We start from the raw sequence: 22,129 nt of genomic DNA on the forward strand, positions 1-22,129 counted from the left end.
GATAGGTTTCTGAATAAAGAAATCAGAACCTCAAGCAAGACTGTATTAGTTCAGGTAAAGGTAAACAAAGAGATTCGGTCAATCCCTCATACCACCGAGATGTCTCAGTGCACCCTTCTTTCCATACAGCTCAACATCTCTCCAACAGGAGCCATCTGTGGGCCTATTCATTTCCATAGCCAGTTCAAAGTCTACTCTCTCTGGGGAAAGTAGAGCCTTCTCTTTCCAGATGTCCAGATGTGACTACATACAGTCCAATGACTTATAAACCAAAAAATATTCACTTGATCCCCACTTTCAACCCAATCTGTAATGGTGGATCAGGAATAGAATACAAACTTCCATGTGAAAAATGAAAGAATGGGAAACACATAGCAACCTGTAATCCTTAATAGTTTTCTCTCCAGACAGAAACTTTTGCCCTGACCATGGAAGACATTCCCTGATGAACCCATCTGGATGCCTTGGTTATGCCTGCAGACCCCTGGGTTCACTCTTTGGGAGGTTCTTCCATGTCCACCATTCACCAGGATCAAGACTGAAGAGGACCTTGGAGACTAGCATTCCCAGAAACTCCTTGAGAACACAGTAAATGGCTTTTGCAAGGCAGATTTATGGTTTCTTTAGTAATGCAATTTCCTAAAAAAAAAAAACAACTTTTAGGCTTTTGTACTATTCATATCCAGTTATGTGTCAAAAATGATGCCAAAGTTCTTTTATGGACCTAGCTCTTAAATTAGCTTATTCTATGGTCTACCCATTCCTCTTTTCATTGTTTTAACGGTGGCTACTTTGAGGTAATCTTAAAAAATAAGTAAGTGTTAGCACCCTTAATCTGATCTTTGCTGAAAGGCTAGGTTTCTTTCTTTGTCAGAGGATCTTAATTCGTTGTTGTTGTTCACTTGCTAAGTCATGCCTGACTCTTTGTGAGCCCATGGACTGCAGCATGCCAGGCTCCCCTATCATTCACTATCTCTCAGAGTTTGCTCAAATTCATGTCCATTGAATCAGTGATGCCATCTAACCATCTCATCCTTTGCCGCCCTTTTCTCCTTTTGCCTTAAATCTTTCCCAGCAGCAGGGTCTTTTCCAATAAGTTGGCTCTTAACAGCAGGTGCCCAAACTATTTGAGCTTCAGCTTCAGCATCTGTCCTTCCAATGAATATTCAGGGTTGATTTCTTTTAGGACTGACTGGTTTGATCCAGTCAGTCTTTTCCAAGACCACACTTTGAAAGCATCAATACTTCAGCACTCAGCCTTCTTTATAGACCAGCTCTCACATCTGTACAAGACTACTGAAAAGCTTTAGACTATACAGAACCTTTGTCAGCAAAGTGATATCTCTGCTTTTTAATACACTGTCTAGGTGCATCATGGCTTTCCTTCCAAGGAGCAAATATCTTTTAATTTCATGGCTGCAGTCACTGTCCACAGTGATTTTGAAGCCCAATTTTCCCCTTCTATTTGCCATGAACTGATGGGACTGGATGCCATATTAGTTTTTTGAATATTGAGTTTTAAGCCAGCTTTTTCACTCTCCTCTACTCCCTCATCAAGAGGCTCTTTAGTTTCTCTTCACTTTCTACCATTAGAGTGGTGTTATCTGCATATCTGAGGTTGTTGATATTTCTCCCTGCAATCCAGATTCCAGCTTGTGACTCATCCAGCTCAGAATTTCACACGAGGTACTCTGCATATAAGTTAAATAAGCAAGGTGACAAAAGACAGCCTTGTACTCCTTTCCCAATTTGGAGCCAGTCTGGTGTTCCAGGTCCAGTTCTAACTGTTGCTTCTTGACCTGCATACAGGTTTCTCAGGAGATAGATAAGGTGGTCTGGTATTCCCATCACTTAGAATTTTCCACAGTTTCTTGTGATCCACACAGTCAAAGGCTTTAGCATAGCCAATGAAGCAGTAGATGTTTTTCTGGAATTCCTTTGCTTTCACTATGACCCAATGAATGCTGGCAATTTAATCTCTGGTTGCTCTGCCTTTTCTAAACCCAGCTTATACATCTGAAAGTTATTGCTTCACATACTGCTGAGGCCTAGCTTGAAGGATTTTGAGCATAACCTTACTAGCATGTGAAAACGAGCACAGTTGTACAGTAGTAAATTGAAGTAGTCTCCTGTATCACTGTCTGTACAATCCCATGGTCAAAGATGTCTGTCGGGCTATTGTCCATGTGGTTGCAAAGAGTCACACACAACTGAACATGAGAAATCTTAATGGAAGGGCTTTAAAAATATATATATCTGAAAAACAACCTTTATTCTCTGTTTGCACTACAAAAATAGTTGGATTTTCTAATCCTGTGAGGCCCAAATTTTCTATACACTCTATTTGCTTCCATTTCTGTTTACAAAACCCTCATTTCTTATATGAGCTCATCTTTTTCTCAAAAAATCTTGCTAAAGTCAGCAAGGACCAACCATCACACATTTATTTTCTGGTTCTTCCCAAATGCTTCCACTAAACTTCTGCCATAGAAAGATGGTCAGGCTTCCAAGCTGACTAGGTAAAATTTCTACCAAACACTTTGCAATGGTATTAAAAGGATCACCAGTTTTCCAACCTGAAAGATCTATTCCTTCACTGTCAATTGTCTGATTGTTTATGTAATGCCATATGTTTTAAGATTCTGTTAGAAGTTCCCCATTTCCAGGTATCAATTTTTATATTAAATGCTAAATTGCTGTGATAAAGAGGCCCTAGAAGTCACAGACATGAAGAAAGTGAAAGTTTCTTTCTTTCTCAGATACTAGTTGGGCCTAGACTGACACAGCATCCAGTGTTATGAGGTCATTTAGGAACTGGATTCCTTCTACCTCGTTTTGCATCCCCTCCTACCATGTCTTCCCCACTTTTGTGCTGCAGTGGGTCACAGACATGTCCATGAAGGAGACAGAAAGGCGTCTAAGGCAAGCCATGTTCTTTTAAAAAGAGTAAGGCAAAAGATTTTCTCATCACTTCTAGTTATATTCCACTGGCAAGAACTTAACCACAAAATCATACCTAGCTGCAGAAGAGGATAAGAAATGTAACTGCCAAATGAGTGAGCATGTAACCATAGAGAAGATAATGGATTTTACGGTGAAAATCATTTACCTTAGGAAAAAAGATACACAAGGTTAAGAAACCTCAGAAATAAAAATTAAAAAGCTAAAGTGTAGGGGGAATGGTGGTATAAATAAAGCTTTTCTTTCTTAGAGAGGAAAAAAAATGACAGTCTGAACAAGGAAGAAAGGAAGGAATGGAAGGAAGAACGGAGAGAAGGAAGGAAGGAAGGAAGAAGAAAGAAGGAAGGCAAAATTATCTAGCTGGTGGGTACCCAAGTTCCCATTTTATTTTTTCCAATGTTTTCCTGAATATATTTTTAAATATGTGTGTGTGTGTGTTTTATGAGAATTAATAGAGAAAGAAAGGCCCAGGAAGACTATGAAGGTAGAGTAATAGTGATATGAGGAGACTCAGTTCAGTTCAGTTCAGTCCCTCAGTCATGTCCGACTTTTTGCAACCCATGGAATGCAGCACGCCAGGCGTCCGTGTCCATCACCAACTTCCAGAGTCTACCAAAACTCATGTCCAATGAGTCGGAGATGCCATCCAACCATCTCATCCTCTGTCGTCCCCTTCTCCACCTGACTTCAATCTTTCCCAGCATCAGGGTCTTTACAAATGAGTCAGCTCTTCACATCAGGTGGCCAAAGTACTGGAGTTTCAGCTTCAACATCAGTCCTTCCAGTGAACACTCAGGACTGATCTCCTTTAGGATGGACTGGTTGAATATCCTTGCAGTCCAAGGGACTCTCAATAGTCTTCTCCAACACCACAGTTCAAAAGCATCAATTCTTTGGCGCTCAGCTTTCTTTATGGTCCAACTCTCACATCCATACATGACTACCGGAAAAACCATAGCCTTGACTAGACCTTTGTTGGCAAAGTAATGTCTCTGCTTTTTAATATGCTACCTAGGTTGGTCATAACTTTCCTTCAAGGAGTAAGCGTCTTTTCATTTCATGGCTGCAGTCACCATCTGCAGTGATTTTGGAGCCCAAAAAATTAAAGTCAGCCACCGTTTCTACTGTTTCCCCATCTATTTGCCATGATGTGATGGGACCAGCTGAGTACGTCAAGTCTCTATACTGTCACCCTGCTTATTTAACTTATATGCAGAGTACATCAGAGAAATGGTGGGCTGGAGGAAGCATAAGCTGGAATCAAGATTGTCGGGAGAAATATCAATAACCTCAGATATGCATATGATACCACCCTTATGGCAGAAAGTGAAGAGGAACTAAAAAGCCTCTTGATGAAGGTGAAAGTGGAGAGTGAAAAAGTTGGCTTAAAGCTCAAAATTCAGAAAACGAAGATCATGGCATCCAGTCCCATCACTTCATGGGAAATAGATGGGGAAACAGTGGAAACAGTGGCTGACTTTATTTCTGGGGGCTCCAAAATCACTGCAGATGGTGACTGCAGCCATGAAATGAAAAGACGCTTACTCCTTGAAGGAAAGTTATGACCAACCTAGATAGCATATTCAAAAGCAGAGACATTACTTTGCCAACAAAAGTCCATCTAGTCAAGGCTATGGCTTTTCCAGTAGTCATGTATGGATGTGAGAGTTGGACTATAAAGAAAGCTGAGCGCCGAAGAATTGATGCTTTTGAACTGTGGTGTTGGAGAAGACTCTTGAGAGCCCCTTGGACTGCAAGGAGATCCAACCAGTCCATCCTAAAGGAGATCAGTCCTGGTTGTTCACTGGAAGGACTGATGTTGAAGCTGAAACTCCAATACTTTGGCCACCTGATGTGAAGAGCTGATTCATTTCAAAAGACCCTGATGCTGGGAAAGATTGAGGGCAGGAGGAGAAGGGGACAACAGAGGATGAGATGGCTGGATGGCATCACTGACTCAAAGGATGAGTTTGGGTAAACACCAGGAATTGGTGATGGACAGGGAGGCTTGGCGTGCTGAAGTTCATGAGGTCGCAAAGAGTTGGACATGTCTGAGTGACTGAACTGAACTGAACTGACGGGACCAGATGCCATGATCTTAGTTTTCTGAATGTTGAGCTTTAAGCCAACTTTTTCACTCTCCTCTTTCACTTTCATCAAGAGGCTCTTTAGTTCTTCTTCACTTTCTGCCATAAGGATGGTGTCATCTGCATACCTGATGTTATTGATATTTTTCCTGGCAATCTTGATCCCAGCTTGTGCTTCATCCAGCGCAGCGTTTCTCATGATGTACCCTGCATATAAGTTAAATAAGCAGGGTGACAATATACAGCCTTGATGAACTCTTTTCCCTATTTGGAACCAGTCTGTTGTTCCATGTCCAGTTCTAACTGTTGCTTCCTGACCTGCATATGATTTCTCAAGAGGCAGATCAGGTGGTCTGGTATTCCCATCTCTTGAAGAATTTTCCACAGTTGATTGTGATGCACATAGTCAAAGGCTTTGGCATAGTCAATAAAGCAGAAATAGACATTTTTCTGGAACTCTCTTGCTTTTTTGATGATCCAGTGGATGTTGGCAATTTGATCTCTGGTTCCTCTGCCTTTTCTAAAACCAGCTTAAACTTCTGGAAGTTCACAGTTCACATACTGTTGAAGCCTAGCTTGGAGAATTTTGAGCATTACTTTACTAGCGTGTGAGACAAGTGCAATTGTATGGTAGTTTGAGCATTCTTTGGCATTGCCTTTCTTTGGGATTGGAATGAAAACTGACCTTTTCCAGTCCTATGGCCACTGCTGAAATTTTTCAAATTTGCTGGCATATTGAGTGCAGCACTTTCACAGCATCATCTTTCAGGATGTGAAATAGCTCAACTGGAATCCCATCACCTCCACTAGCTTTGTTCGTAGTGATGCTTCCTAAGGCCCACTTGACTTCACATTCCAGGATCTCTGGCTCTAAGTGAGTGATCACACCATCGTGATTATCTGGGTCATGAAGATCTTTTTTGTACAGTTATGTGTATTCTTGCCACCTCTTCTTAATATCTTCTGCTTCTGTTAGGTCCATACCATTTCTGTCCTTTATCGAGCCCATCTTTGTATGAAATGTTCCCTTGGTATCTCTAATTTTCTTGAAGAGATCTCTAGTCTTTCCCATTCTATTGTTTTCCTCTATTTCTTTGCACTGATCACTGAGGAAGGCTTTTCTATCTCTCCTTGCTATTCTTTGGAACTCTGCACTCAAATGGATATATCTTTCCTTTTCTCCTTTGCTTTTTGCTTCTCTTCTTTTCACAGCTATCTGTAAGGCCTCCTCAGACTATCATTTTGGGTTTTTTTGCATTTCTTTTTCTTGGGCATTGTCTTGATCCCTGTCTCCTGTACAATGTCATGAACCTCCATCCATAGTTCATCAGGCACTCTGTCTATCAGATCTAGTCCCTTAAATCTGTTTCTCACTTCCACTGTATAATCGTAAGGGATTTTATTTAGGTCATACCTGAATTTTCTAGTGGTTTTCCCTACTTTCTTCAAGTTAAGTCTGAATTTGGCAATAAGGAGTTCATGATCTGAGCCACAGTCACCTCTCGGTCTTGTTTTTGCTGACTGTATAGAGCTTCTCCATCTTTGGCTGCAAAGAATATCAGATTTTGGTGTTGGCCATCTGGTGATGTCCATGTGGAGTCTTCTCTTGTGTTGTTGGAAGAGGGTGTTTGCTATGACCAGTGCGTTTTCTTGGCAAAACTCTATTAGCCTTCGCCCTGCTTCATTCCGTATTCCAAGACCAAATTTGCCAGGTACTCCAGGTGTTTCTTGACTTCCTACTTTTGCATTCCAGTTCCCTATAATGAAAAGGACATCTTTTTTAGGTGTTAGTTCTAGAAGGTCTTGTAGATCTTCATAGAACCATTCAACTTCAGCGTTTTCAGCATTACTGGTTGGGGCATAGACCTGGATTACTGTGATACTGAATGGTTTGCCTTGGAAACAAACAGAGATCATTCTGTTGTTTTTAAGATTGCATCCAAGTACTGCATTTCGGACTCTCGTTGACCATGATGGCTACTCCATTTCTTCTAAGGGATTCTTGCCCACTGTATAGATATAATGGTCATCTGAGTTAAATTCATTCCAGTCCATTTTAGTTCGTTGATTACTAAAATGCCCACATTTACTCTTGCCATCTCCTCTTTGACTACTTGCAGTTTGCCTTGATTCATGGACCTAACATTCCAGCTTCCTATGTAATATTGCTCTTAATAGCATCGGACTTTGCTTCTATCACCAGTCACATCCACAACTGGGTGTTGTTTTTGCTTTGGCTCCATCTCTGTATTCTTTCTAGAGTTATTTTTCCAGAGATCTCCAGCAGCATATTGGGCACCTACCGACCTGGGGAGTTCATCTTTCAGTGTCCTATCTTTTTGCCTTTTCATACTGTTCATGGGGTTCTCAAGGCAAGAATACTGAAGTGGTATGCCATTGCTTTCTCCAATGGACCATGTTTTGTCAGAACTCTCCACCATGACCCATCCGTCTTGGGTGGCCCTCCACAGCATGGTTTAGTTTCTTTGAGTTAGATAAGGCTGCAGTAGGGGAGTAGAAAAAGAGTAATATGAGGAGCAGTATGATTAGTATGAGGAGAGTTGGAAGAAAAAAATGGAGTCGTGGAAGTCAATCAGAGAAAAAAATTCAGTGGCCTGAATGAAGACAAAGAAAAAAAAATTAGAAAAGGAGATTTTCTTTGGGTTTAATAATCCAGCAGTTACTAGAGAATAATTATGGCAGAAGCTAGATTTCAGTGAATTAAGAAAAAAAAAAAAACTAGACAGCAAGTATGGAGTAGTCTTTAACAACACTGACTTTATAGGAAAGAAAAGACATGATGGTAACTAGTTACGACTGGTTCCACTAGCATGTGGACTAACATAAGAACCAGTCTTCAAGGCTGAGTTGGGGTATTGGGTCCTAGAGACCAGGGTGGTTCACAGTTCTAGCTGTCCAGCATATACATAATGTACATCTTAAACAGTAGTAACCCAACAGAGCTCTCTGATCCTCGGAATAGATTATGGATGTAACTAGTATGCACAGGGCACTGTCATTCTAGGATAAGCCCTGTGTCAATCAATACCTGACTTCTGTAGTGCTGGGAGGACCAAGTTTCTTCCATATGCTGAGAGGAGCCTCCATATACTTGAAGTCCACCAAAAACAGGCTGCCTAGCTACATGTCCAGGATGACCACCTTTCAACAACTGAAAAATAATTGTTCTATGCACACCAGAAGGCTTCAGTTCTATGAAATAGCCCAGTTGCTTAAAAATAGACTGGGAGTGGAAAAACACTCTGGCAAAAGGATAGAAGGTGTGGTTGGGCTGTGCAGGACTGGTAGTTTAAAGGAGTTCTGCCGAGCCAGGCCCAGCGAGGGAGGGTTTTATTGATTGTGCTTTTATTTTTTAATGGGAAAGACTTCAGCTTTAGAGGCTAAAGGGCAAAAATACAATGAGAGTGCACAGTTAAAGATTCAGGACAAAAGGCATAATTGATGGAGGAAATTGACCATAAAAGGTTTTGTTTCATTTATAGTACCTTTTTAGAAAGGGAAATTGAGAGTTGTTTTTTTTTTCCTAAGTTAAGACACAGACATTCCACAGTTCCCAGGAAAACATAAATGAAGTATCACAGAGTGTTAAGAATTTCTCAGGTTCATTTATTTTTTAACTTGTGTGTGTGATTATTCACGTCTGACTCTTTGTGACCCCATGGACTGAAGCCCGCCAGGCTCCTCTGTCCATGGAATATTCCAGGCAAGAACAGTGAAGTGGGTTGCTACTTCCTACACCAGGGGATCTTCCCAAACCAGGGATCAAACCCAACTCTCTTGACTCTTCTGCACTGGTAGGCAGATTCTTTTACCAATGTGCCACTTTACTCCAAAACAAATATAACCAGCAAAGATCCCACTGGAGCACTGGTGTAGAGAAAGGAATCTTAAGTTTGGCAAATAGCCAAGCCATCTGAGATTTCTATCTTAAAAAAGGTTTTCAGTAAATTGTCAAGCCTGTTTGTAACAAATTGAGAAGTAATTCACAGTGAATAGAGTACCTAATATAGATGAAAAATGATTAGGATATTAAATAAATTGTGGAGACGCTGAGAAGAAACCAGGTTACACGTCACAGCAAGAGCTATATATCCCCTGTTGTAAAGTATACTCAATATTATTCACACAGAATTTTAGGGAGAAAAATAAGACTAACCTTTAAGAGGCACATCTGTAAGTTTCATTCTTCTTATCTCCTTCTTAATGTAACATGTTCTCTGTATTTTCTGCATGAATTACTTTCCCTAAGTAACATCACTATACTCCCGAAGCCACTAGATGGCCACAGTACATCCACAGGAAGTCAAATCAAAACATCAGTGGTGTTGACTTAGCACAGTAGAGCCTTAAGTTCCTCACCTACAAAATGGGGATAATAATAGTACTTAAGTTCATAAGATGGTTGCGAGAGGTAGTTGAGAAGCTATACAAATGCCTACTAAATGGCAGACTGCTTGTATGACTGTGTATATGAATTTTGTTTTTTCATATAAAGTTAAGCAATAATGTATAGTCAGATGAAGGAATGAAAACATAATTTGTGTGTTTCTATCAAGGACAATCAATCTGATTTTGATACTGACCATTTGGTGATGTTCATGTGTAGATTCATCTCTTGGGTTGTTGAAAAAGATGTTTTGCTATGACCAGCAGGTTCTCTTAACAAAACTGTTAGCCTTTACCCTGCTTCATTTCATACTCCAAGGCCAAACTTGCCTTTATTCCAGGTATCTCTTTACTTCCTACGTTTTGCTTTCCAATTCCACATGATGAAAAGGACTTTTCTCGGTGTTAGTTCTAGAAGGTGTTGCAGGTCTTCATAGAACTGGTCAAATTCAGCTTCTTCAGCATCACTGGTTGGGGCATACACTCAGATTACTGTGATGTTGAATGGTTTACCTTGGAAATGAACTGAGATCATTTTTGAGATTATATCAAAGTACTGCATTTCAGACTCTTCCGTTGACTATGAGAGCTACTTCATTTCTTCTAAGAAATTCTTGCCCACAGTAGTAGATATAATGGTCACCTGAATTAAATTCACCCATTCCCATCCAATTTACTTCACTGATTCCTAAGATGTCAATGTTCAATCTTACCATCTCCTATTTGACCATGTCCAATTTACCTTGATTCATAGACCTAAGGTTCCTATGCAACATTGTTTACAGTATCGGACTTTACTTTCACCACCAGACACATCCACAACTGAGCGTTGATTCCGCTTTGGCCCAGCCACTTCATTCTTTCTGGAGCTGTTACCAATTGCCTCCTGCCCTTCCCCAGTAGCATACTGGACACCTTCCAACCTGGGGGGCTCATCTTCTAGTGTCATATCTTTTTGCCTTTCATACTGTCCATGGGGTTATCCAGGCAAGAATACTGGAGTGGGTTGCCATTTTCTTCTCCAGTGGACCACGTCTTGTCAGAACTCTTCACTGTGACCCATCTGTCTCAGGCAGTCCTGCAGAGACAGCATGGTTCATAGCTTCATTGATTTACACAAGCCCCTTTGCCATGACAAAGCTGTGAGAGTTGGTCCACAAAGAAGGCTGAGTGCTAAAGAATTGTTGCTTTCAAACTGTGGTGCTGGGTAAGACTCTTGAAAGTCCACTGGACGTCAAGAAAATCAAACCAGTCAATCCTAAAGGAAATCAACCATAAATATTCATTGGAAGGACTGCTGCTGAAGCTCCAATATTTTGGCCACCTGATGCAAAGAGCCAACTCACTAGAAAAGACCCTGATGCTGGGAAAGATGGAAAGCAAAAGGAGAAGGGGCTGGTAGAGGATGAAATGGTTAGATAGCATCACCAATTCAATGGACATGAATCTGAGCAAACTCCAGGAGGTAGTAGAGGACAGAGGAGCCTGGCATGCTACAGTCCATGGGGTCACAGAGTCAGACACAACTCAGTGACTGAAAAACAATAATAACAAGTTAAGGACAAAAAGTTCTATGGAAGCGGAAAACAACTTGAGAAAGACAGAATAAAGGGCAGATATACAATGAAGAAGAAAAGATGGATTTGATGGAGGTGCTGGTCAGAGGCTCTGGGAGGAGGAGGAAGGGTTGAGATGAGGGGAAAATTAATTCAGCAGATTTCAAAGACAAGCAGTGTTATGTGAAAAAATGGAATTGTTTCTTTATAAGTCTAAAACAGAAAATATGGTAACTTTGAAAATTAAGAGCTACTTCTATTGTGGTTGTCATTAGTCAATAGTATAATGTGGTATGGTACTTACCATGATAGTTTTGGAATACATTTATAAATAAGATTTTAATGTCTTGTTAAATTTGGAACTGATAAGGCATTCTGGGTGCACAGGCTAGGGCAGGGATTTATAAACATACCTGGAAAGGCATAGCTGAGATAAACGGACATAAAGTGAGAGAAAAAAAATAGCATATCTAGTCATTTCACTGCAAGTATATTGAATCAAGTGTTAAGATGAATTTACAGTAAAATGACTAGACACACTAATTTTGTTCTCTCACTTTATGTCCAGAGAGAGAGAGCAGCATATATTTGTCTGTCAACCTATCTAATCTAGTATTGTATTTTAATGTATCAATACTTGGAGAAAAAGCTAACAGTAAACCAATTCTTGACTAGCATGTGAAACAGCTACTTTTCAAAATCCTTTTCCTCCTATTGAGCTCTAATTTTACAACTGAAAAGTCAGGCATAGTAAACAATACTGTATTTCTATCTTGCTTTCTATAATGTATAGCACAGCACCTGGTGTAAATACACAATAAACACATTTAATGATACTGTAGAAGTTAAGAGTGTGAGATATTTTGAATTCTGACTTTCAGTTCCTGGCTTTGTGACCTAGAGTAAATGATGTGATCTCTCTGTACCTTATTGTCTTCATTTGCAAAATGGGGGTCATTATAATGCCTACCTCATGGAGTTGTTGTGAGCATTAAATTAGTTAATTCATGATCTGAGTGCTTGGCATATATTAAGCACACAGTAAAACGCCAGTTAAGGATTAAACAATGACCTTAAAGAGGTAGCATTCAAGGAACAGTAGGAAGTGGCTTCATCAGGAAAAGGTTGTGACTCAAATATATACTAAGTGTGTGTATGTGCGTGTGTGTGTGCAGTCACTCAGTTATGTCCAATTCTTTGCCCCGACAGCTCCTCTGTCCATGGAGTTTCCCAGGCAAGAATACTAGAGTGGGTTGCCATTTTCTTCTCCAGAGGATCTTCCCTACCTAGGAATAGAACCCATGTCTCCTGTGTCTCCTGCTTGGCAGGTGGATTCTTTACCACTGAGCCACCTGGGAAGTCCTATATGTTAAGTACATTTGGCCAAAAAAAAAGTCTTGGCTATAACTCAGATATTTGGTTGTACTGGCACAATTTCTGTCGCCTATCTGACCCAACTTTCCAGAAGATCTTTATGGTAAAGCATACAACCATCCATCCTGGTGGCCATAGTTTTATCTCTGGCCCAGGCTAAGAACTCCCTTCCAGCTTTATCCTACCTTGTCAAGGACAAACATAATGCTGACCAAAGTGGATCTCCCAGGCTCTTGCAGAAAAGCTTCATTCTTCTTTACCATCCTCATTAGGATTGAAGATTGCTGAACTCTGGTGGGAAGAGCCTCGCTGCTAGGCTTCCTGGCAGCCCACACTTCAAGGCAGCCCATGAGAGCATGGGAAGGTGACTTTTCTCTAGGAGGCTCTGGTAAGACATACACAGTTCATTTAGCCAGGATCATTGTAAAGTCACTGCTGGGGTGTTAACTGTCACTGCCCACAGAGTGCAGCATGTAACAGGTACTAATAGACCTGGATGGATATGAATTGAGAGCCTGTCCTCAACCCTCTTTACTTCAATCCAGAAGCCTCCCAGATGAGCTAGAAGCCTCATCGCTGTAGTCACTGACCCAAATGACCCAAATGGCATTCCTCACCACCTTACAAACCCTTTCGCTGCACCTGTAGACCTCTTGATCTTAACTGAAAATTTCCCCTGAATCTTCAACTTCTTTCTGAATGTCTTCTTCCCTTTGCTGCATAAGCTGAAAACTTGCTCTCTCACATTTCTTCAATATGTCTCTCAAAGACAGGCTGTCTGACTCTCACATCCTTACAGGAGGTGGGGAAAGTACTCCTCTGGACCCCTGTCACTGCTTCCAAACCATTTCTCCTTCTTCTTTCAAAAACTCCAGCTCCTTTGAAGTTCTAGTCATGCCACTGTACCACCCTGTATCAGCATCCCTAAAAGACAGCATACAGATGGCACAGTTGTATGCGGTTAATTTGAAGATGATTTAATAAAGGGACTGCAGTGTTGACTCTCACCCTAACCCTAGGGTGGGGTTAGAGTTTTCACTCTGTACAGTGGAAAATTCTAGTATAATTTATAGTCAGCCCTCCATATCCATGTTTCCTTCATGTCTGTGTTTCCTGCATCCACAATTTCAACCACCTTCAGATCACGAGTATGGAAGTGCTTATTATTGAAAAAGCTCCACATATGGAGAAGGAAATGGCAACCCACTCCAGTATTCTTGCCTGGGAAGTCCCACAGACAAAGAAGCCTGGAGGGCTACAGTCCATAGGGTCGCAAAAGACTAGGACATGACTTAGCAACTAAAAACACACACAAAAAACCAACTTGTCACTCCTGAGGTATCTTTGCATCCAGTTTGTTTTCTCTTTTTTAAATCATTTGTTAACCTACTCAATGCGGAAAAGATACTTGATCATGTGATTGTACAAAGTCCAGAATTAAAAAAGATATAAAACCAGAAAAAAAAAAGAAAAAGCTCCACATATAAGCGGATTGCCACAATTCAAACCTGTGCTGCTTAAAGTTCAACATATTTACAAAGATGTGAATGAGGTAAGGAAGGCACAAGAGGTCATGCAGTGACTCAGGTTAGTATCAGTGGAACTATCATCATTCCTAGGCCTGATGGAACAAGGAAAGGGAACGCAGGCACCCAGAAGGAGAGAGATGTGTAGACAAAGCCACGTTGAAGAGCAGAGATCTTGAGTTCAGGGACACAGCCTCCCTCCATCCATTCTGAGGATCCCCAATGGCCAAACCCAACCAGAACCAGAGAGCAAAAAAAACCAATTGGTTTAATCTAGGTTTGAGCTCCCATGGCACTAAGTGCAATGGAGAAATGTGGATCTGGAGGGACAGATGGAACATATCTAGCTTAAAACCAATGCTTTTGGGAGGGACTTCTCTGGTAGCTCAATGGCTAAGACTCTGTGCTCCCAATGCAGAGGTCCCAGGTTCTAACCCTGGTCAGGGAACTATATCCCACATGTGGCAACAAAGATAGAAGATCCTTCTTGAGTGCTGCAACTAAGATCCAGTGCAGCCAAATAAATAAATATCCTTTTTTAAAAATGCTGTTTTTGGTTGCTATCATCTTTCAACCTCTTACTCTTTGACGATGTGAAATCCTAGCTCATTTTCTTGCTCTCCGCCCCTTAGTGACCTCAGCATCCATTTGGGTGTGCACACCCACCCTGTGATCTTTTTCATCCATTCATACTGTCACACCCTAACTACTACCACCAATAATAACAGTATTGGCTTCAAGCATCTCACTTGCTGACCACCACCTCTTATCTCTAAAGTTCGCTCTTTTCATTGCAATTTTTAAACATTTTTTAGGCCTCCAATCTACTGATTTTATACTCTTCCATGATTCATCCACAGTCCCACCTCCATTCCCCTGTCTTCACTTTCCACTGTGTCCAGAGAAAACTCCATGGACCTCACTCCCTTGAAAAGAACCTCTCTAACGTATTCACCTGTCAAAAATTTAACTCTGGTTAAAGCCAACTGTTTGCATTTTCCAGTGGCGGGGTGCGGTGGGGGGAAACAAAAAATCATGCCAACTGGTTTTTCTCTATATTTGCTATCTCAAGCTACAAATGGGCATCCCAATCCACTCAGAAATCCTAGGCTGATCCTGGTAAGTATGCCAATTACTCTTCAAGATGCTTAATTCATGCATTCTTTCTTCTTGAGCTCCTCATACTCTTCTGCACCCAAGTTTCCACACCCTTCTCTATTCACCACCAATTCTACAAACCTCCCAGTACCGCATCCATATCCCTGCCCTCCATCCTGTAACCATGGAATAAGGGTCCCTCCTATCAAAGCCCAACCACTCCCTTTGTCCTCAAGATTTCAACCCTTTTCATTTTTAAAATAAATGCATTACAGGACTTCCCTGGTAGTCCAGTGGTTGGGAATCTGCCTGACAATGCAGGGGACATAGGTTCAATCCCTGATCCAGGAAAATTCCACATACCACAAGGCAGCTAGGCCCGTGAGCCACAGCAGCTGAGAACACACTCTAGAACCCGAGAGCCACAACTACTGAAGACCGCATGCCCTAAAGCGTGTGCTCTGCAATGAGAGAAGCCACTGCAATGAGAAGTCTGCCTACCGTAACTAAAGAGTAGCCCCCACTTCCCACCACCAGAGAAAACCCATGTACAGCAATGAAGACCCAGTGGAACCAAAAATAAAAATAAATAAATAAGTAATTAATTAAAAATAAATAAATGTGTTCCTATTCTCATTCCCTTTCTCTCCTGCATCAATTTGCCTCTACTGGATCATTTTTAACATCAAATGGAGTTGGTGATGGACAGGGAAGCCTGGCGTGCTACAGTCCATGGGGTCATAGAGTCAGACACAACTGAGTGACTAAACTGAACTGAATATGACAATTACCTCCCATCTTAAAAAATATTTCCCTTATATAAGGAATTTAGAAAGACGGTAATGACGACCCTATACATGAGACAGCAAAAGAGATACAGATATAAAAAACAAACTTTTGGACTCTGTGGGAGAAGGCGAGGGTGGGATGATCTGAGAGAATAGCATTGAAACATGCATATTACCATATGCAAAATAGATGACCAGTCCAAGTTCAATGCATGAAACAGGGCACTCAAAGCCAGGGCAATGGGACAAACCAGAGGTATGGGATGGGGAGTTCAGGATGGGGGACACATTATACCCATAGCTGATTCATGTCAATGTGTGGCAAAAACCACCACAATACACCTCCAATTAGCCTCCAATTAAAATCAATAAATTAATTTTAAAAATGTTTCCTTGACTACAAATTCTCCTCCATTTCCCATCCAATTCATCCGTTCCTCTTCAAAGGCAAACCTGAAATAACTATGTACAGATGCTGCTTCTCTGCAACTCCCAGTCTCTCCTCTGCCCATTTCTATCTGCCTTCCACTACCACCATTCCATGGAAATGCTGCTCCTGTTTAGACTGCCAGTGACTAGACTGCCAGTGACTAATTTGTTCCCAAGTCACTTGATGTGATCTATCTGCAGCCTGTGACGTAGCTAACTGGACTCCTGTTCTTAAATCATTTTCCTCCTGTGGTTTTTGTGGACACCATTTTTCCTGATTTTCCTCCCTGGCTCCCTGGCTTTTTCTTCTCCATCTTCTTCTTTGCTGGCGCAATCTCCTTAACTGGATTTCTAAATATTAATGACTCCAGACTCTTCTCTACTCTGAGCTGTCTAATACATTAGCCATTGGCTAATGTCAATGTATCTATTTAAGTTTAAAATAACCGAAATGAAATAAAAGTTCAGTTCCTCCATCACACTAGCCACATCTCAAGGGCTCAGGAGGCAAGTGTGTCTAGTGGACAACATGGTCACAAAACATTTCCGTCATTGCAGAGACTTCTGTTGGACCTGACTGACCCAAATTCCTTCCCTAAGTGATCTCACCCAGCTAGTCCCACGGCTTTAAACACCATCTATACGTTGAATTCGAAATTTACACCTCTAGCTCTAACCCAGACTTCAGATTTATACGTAAAGTGCCTAACTGACACAACCACTAGAATGTTTAACAGGCTATTCAAACTAACACCCAAAACAGAACACTTCCTTGTCACCCCCTCCTCCCCTTTCTTTACCCACAAAAGCTTGTTTCTCTTCCTGTCTAGTTCTGGCACGACACCATCCAACCAGTTTTCAAGCCAAACATCAGCAGTCACCTTGATTCCCAATATCTAATCCATCAATGAGTCTTACTGACTCTATCCATAAAATATATGTCAAATCTACCCTCTTCTGCCTCCCACTGTCATCTTCTTGTCTAAGGTTTTTGTCTGGATTAGTGTCCTTCTCATACACGATCCCCTGCAATGAAACCCAGCACACAGCATGTGTGCATTAAATATGTTGAAAAAAATTAATAAGTACAATGCTATTTAATAGTGCAAAATAATCTTATTTAAAAATATTCATGAATAATACTTGTTAAAGAAATTTTAGAAAACAGATTTAAGAAGATAATAAAAATCACTTCCAGGCAGACTTTACTTAGGATTGATTATGGCTCAATCAATTACTAATACATTTTCACACCTTCATACACTTTACCTCTGTGCATTTATCTGCATTGTCAGTGCAGCTTACCTCCCCAAAAGAAATTTTCGTTGCTCCTTCCTGATCAGTCCAGCCTTTTCTGATTAATCCAGTATAGTTTCTTGACCTCTTTTAATTATAGTCCACGCCTGTCAAGCTCATAGGAGTTGGCTCACGCAGCAGACATTTATTGCGTTCTGGAGTTCCCAACTTGGCTTCTGTCCCTGCCTGCCACTCAGCTCCTCCCTGCGTCCACAACTTCCTTGTCAGCCTTAATTCAAAATAACTCATCCAATAACTCCAAACAATGTCTGCTACTCCATCTTCTTTGCTTCTCGGCATTTACTGGTAGTCGCTAAAATGCTTGATCACCCCCTATTCATTCTACCTGCAACTAAGTGTGGTCAAGCTGATTTTTCGTACAGGCAATTCCAGTAGTGAGGGGATGGGTAGTAGGGAATGCAGGGGTATCTCTTGGGGCTTGGATTCTAGACATTATCAATATGTCCAACATCTGCATTGCCTGTGTCAGTTTACAGCACCACTTCAAACATACTATCTCCGCAGCAATCCAAACACTATTATTTGCCTACCCAACAATTCTCTCTCCTCCACCCTCCTCCAACTTCCTCCTCTCCAAGAGAATGTCCATTTTGTTCAGCACCCACCCTACACCAAACAGCCAGATACAACAGGTGAGTTGTATATCATCCTCCATCCTACCCCAGCCAGCTTTGTGGTCTCATTCCTTTGATGAGTGGGCAGGTGACATAACATGGCCAGAGAGTGAAAGTCTTCTGTGAGAGGTTCTGGAAAAGGTTTCCTCACTCTTACACAAACAAACAAAAAAGGGCCCGATGACAAGATAACCTCTTGAAATCTGGAGACTGCCTATCCAGATGTAATTTCTGAGACCACTAAATATCTGCTTTTAAGTAGGAGGGGAAACGGCATTAAGCTGAAGCCATTGCTGGGAATGGCAGAGCGGGCAGACGAAAGAAAACTATATCCTTTGTAATGTTCTTAAGCTGTTGTTCACACTGAGCCAGAGGCTCTACTTCTGGACTTTCATCTATGTATTGTAAGCCCAGGGGATTCTGATGCCATCAAAATTTGAGAGGCACTGACTTCTAAACCCACAATTATAAAACTTCTCCACCACTACCAGCTAAGTAATCTTAAGCAATTTAACTTTTATAGAATCCTTTTCTTTATCTGTAAAGTGCAAAAGTAATATTCACCTTATGACCTTATTGTGAGGATACAGGGTTAAGAGGATTTGATAGAATACAGAAAGTGCTGCAAGGTCCATTAGCCAGAAAATGATGCTACATAGTTCCTAAATATTTCCCAAACTTGCCTGCTGATACAAATAGATGGATTGGTTAGATGAGTTGGTCTTAGGCCTCTCCCCTGGAGATTCTGTTTCAGTAGCTCCCTACTGTACCCTAGAAATCACATTTTTAACAACACTGTTCTAGGATCTAAGCAAGTTTGAATTTAGCAAAGGAATGTGTGAAAATGTTGCTCAGTTGTGTCCTACTCTTTGTGATCCTGTGGACTGTAGCCCACCAGGCTCCTCTGTCCATGGAGTTCTCCAGGCAAGAATACTGGAGTGGGTTGCCATTTCCTTCTCCAGAGGATCTTCCTGATCCAGGATCCAGGGATGGAACCCAGGTCTAATGCATTGCAGGCAGATTCTTTACCATCTGAGCAATCACAGAAGACCTAGCAAAGGAATACACGATGTAAACTCCTATGCAGCAGGAGTTGGGATTTCCACTGTCTAAATCTAGATCTGCCACTGTCTCACTTGAGCAAGCTGTTTAACCTTTCTGGACTTGTTTACTCCTCTGTACACTTGTCCTATCTACCCTACAAGTCCACGGGGGACTGAAGGCAAATTACACGTGGGGTGAAGGGGTTTCTCTCAGTATTTTTATATTGCTGTAATGGGAATTAAGTAAACACAAAATTAAGCAAAACTGAGATAGGATAGGTGTTGCCTTTATGGTAAAATTAACTGAATAGGACGATGTCATCTCTGGCCCGCCACCTTGAACCCCTGAGCGTCCACTCCTCTCAGGATCACGGTGTAACCTGAGGTGATCACCTACTCAGGTCACACTGTTCGAGATCTGTGAAAACGTCTAGAAAAGTGAAAAGCCTGAGTGTTGGGAAAGAGGAGAAATACGAAGACCCTAAATTCAACTTTCTGTACCAAGGTACCTTTAACTGGCAAACACTTTCAGTAGCTGCGCATGTGCAACAGAAACATTTCTCTCGGCGTTTCATAAAGAAAAACGGCGATGTATGCCATTGGCCTCAGGTGGAAGTCACAAAGTTGGTAAAGCTGGAACACCTGCTAACTTGGGCGCTCCGGGGGTTCTTTAGGGCGCACAGGTGTTCTGACATTCTCATGAGCTGCAACCAAACTTCTCCAGGGCGTTAATCCGTGAATTTCAGTTTATGCACTGGCTTGTAGGTTAGCAGAAACCGGCCCCCCACCCCCCGCCGGAAGCCAGCGGAGCGCTCTGAGCCCGGGCTTCCGCCTCTGGCCTTGAACTCCTCCCACCTCAAGCAAGTCACGCCCACCAAGACGCCCACTCTTCGAGTTTGAGTCTCCGGAGAGCCCGTAGCTTTGAACTCTGACCGCTCCTGCGGCCGGCACCGGGATAGCACGCATGCGTATTTTCTTTGAATGGGTGGTGCCCTTATCCTCGCGGCGGCTGCAGGAGCCCTGGCCTTGCTGCTGCTGGCAGTACGGCTGTGGGTAGTCCTGAGTCCTCGCGCTCCTGTGCCTCGGCGGTCTCTCAGCCTCTTGGTGGTGGCTGGATCTGGTGAGTATACGGGCCTTGACTGGCGGGCTAGGGTCGGGAACTACAAAACCCAGAGTCCATCGCGGCGCTCTTCGGCAGCGCCAGTAGGACTTTTTGCAGCTTTGAATGCTGAGATTTGTAGTTTGTGTGCATGATTGGCTCGTCTGCCCAACTTGGGCAAAACGCTGGTTTGTTGCCAATGTGCCTCAGGCCGCGCGTTTATTGACAAATGGGTAATTTACACTTGTCTGTAATAAACTTTTCTATAGCGTATATTTTCCTAACAAAGTAAGTATCAGTTACCAAAGATGACACAGAAGCCTGTTGATGCAACATGAAATTTCCCTGAATAAATATTGTTATTTTGCATTATTAATCTAGACATTTGGGATTTAATTTAGGAATCACAGTTACTGCATGAAAAACAAGACAAACCGAATCGTCGCATTTTTAAGTATACATATACAAAATCTGCGAGTGTAGGAGCAATTACCTACTAACAGGAGAACAATACACACCTTAGGATGTTGCGTCAGGGAATGAACAACAATCTGTACAGTCAGATAATGCAATCTAAAGGGAATCGGCCAGCTCTGTACGTGCTTACAACTTTAAATGGACAGCTCTGACAGCCATACACACCCACACTGTGTACATATAGAAATGCCAGAAAATTGCATCCAGAAAGATTAATGTTTATAGTATTAGCAAGTGTTCTAAACCTATGTTCACCTGTAATTCATTACTTTATTCACTTAATGTGTTTTGAGCCATGGGAGAGAGGGCAGGCAGTAAACTAAGCCCTGAAAATAACAAAACTGATTAACACTACTTGTCGTGAAGTGCTATGTCCCACGCACTGAAAGGTGTGAGGGAACAGCTGTGAGCGAAATGGAGAATATAGAAAAACTAACAGAAAACAAAAAACAGAATGGATCCTTGGCGCAATGAGAAAAGTGCTGTAACCTGGGAAGTAGAACCTGCTATGTAAGGTCACACTGGGCATCACTTTATCTGAACCTGAGGCAGGAGGCTTCCTGGAAGAAGTGATGTCTAAACAGATACTTGAAAGAAGACTAAGAATTAGCCAGACAAGGGGGAGCTGGGTCTTTGAGGTCTGGAAAGCTGTGTAAAGAAAGCCATGGCACTTCGGATGGCCAGACGTGAGAGAGCACTCCTGCAGTGAGTTGGATGTGGGGAAGTAACAATTGGAGAGGGTATTTTAACACCCCCCAAACACACACACATAGAGAAAGCGACACTACTCCACTGCATCCTACCACGTAGTCATTAGGATCACTTACCTCTAAGTTAACATAATACCGGAGTTAAATGACATCTCTGCAACTTACTAATTTGGTGATCTTGGGCAAATTAGTTAACCTCATTGAACCTTCTGTTTCCACTTCGAAAAACGTGAGTTAGGAAGAGCTGAGAGAGTAAATGTGGTGGTAAAGTGCTTAGCAAAGTGCTTGGCACATAGTAATGCATTTAATAAGTGATGACTTTTGATAGTCCTAGTAGCAATGGGATCTTTTAAAGAATTTTTAAATGAAGAGTGACCCAGTTGCATCTGAGCTTTCACAAAGACCATTCAGCCTGCATTGTCAAGAGAATGTCTTGCAAAGACTGAGGTAGGGAGACAAGTAGGACTTTTGAACATTTCAGGTGACAAATGACAGCCTGACTAGGGGGGTTGAAGAGTGAGGGGATGGAGAAAAGTATATGCATTTAAGTGAGATTTACGAGATAAAAATCACTAGAATTGTGGATTGGAAGTGGAGGGTGATGGGAAGGTGGGCTCAAGAGTCATGTCTGGGTTTCTGGCTT

At 41.8% G+C, this 22,129-nt stretch overlaps 1 protein-coding gene and 1 long non-coding RNA gene across 3 annotated transcripts in view; one reads left to right on the forward strand and one right to left on the reverse strand.

Moving 5' to 3' along the window:
* Nucleotides 1-232: 232 nt before the first annotated feature.
* On the reverse strand, nucleotides 233-19,703 carry LOC133244252 (uncharacterized). Of its 2 annotated transcripts, XR_009735344.1 has the most exons (4): nucleotides 17,532-19,703; nucleotides 12,571-12,770; nucleotides 9,653-10,533; nucleotides 233-9,428 (listed from the first exon to the last, which is right to left on the reverse strand). It is a non-coding gene; the product is annotated as an uncharacterized LOC133244252 (long non-coding RNA). The 2 variants fall into 2 exon arrangements; XR_009735343.1 differs by having other exon boundaries at nucleotides 233-10,533.
* A 363-nt stretch (nucleotides 19,704-20,066) lies between these two features.
* Nucleotides 20,067-22,129, forward strand: part of ALG14 (ALG14 UDP-N-acetylglucosaminyltransferase subunit) — a 98,117-nt gene continuing 96,054 nt past the window's right edge. The window contains exon 1 of the mRNA XM_061411131.1: nucleotides 20,067-20,320. Coding sequence (XP_061267115.1) covers nucleotides 20,182-20,320 — 139 coding nt within the window. The 5' untranslated portion in view covers nucleotides 20,067-20,181. The remainder of the gene's footprint in view (nucleotides 20,321-22,129) is intronic.

Source organism: Bos javanicus, chromosome 3 (assembly GCF_032452875.1).
Source record: "Bos javanicus breed banteng chromosome 3, ARS-OSU_banteng_1.0, whole genome shotgun sequence".
In the NCBI taxonomy this organism is placed as follows: Eukaryota; Metazoa; Chordata; class Mammalia; order Artiodactyla; family Bovidae; genus Bos; species Bos javanicus.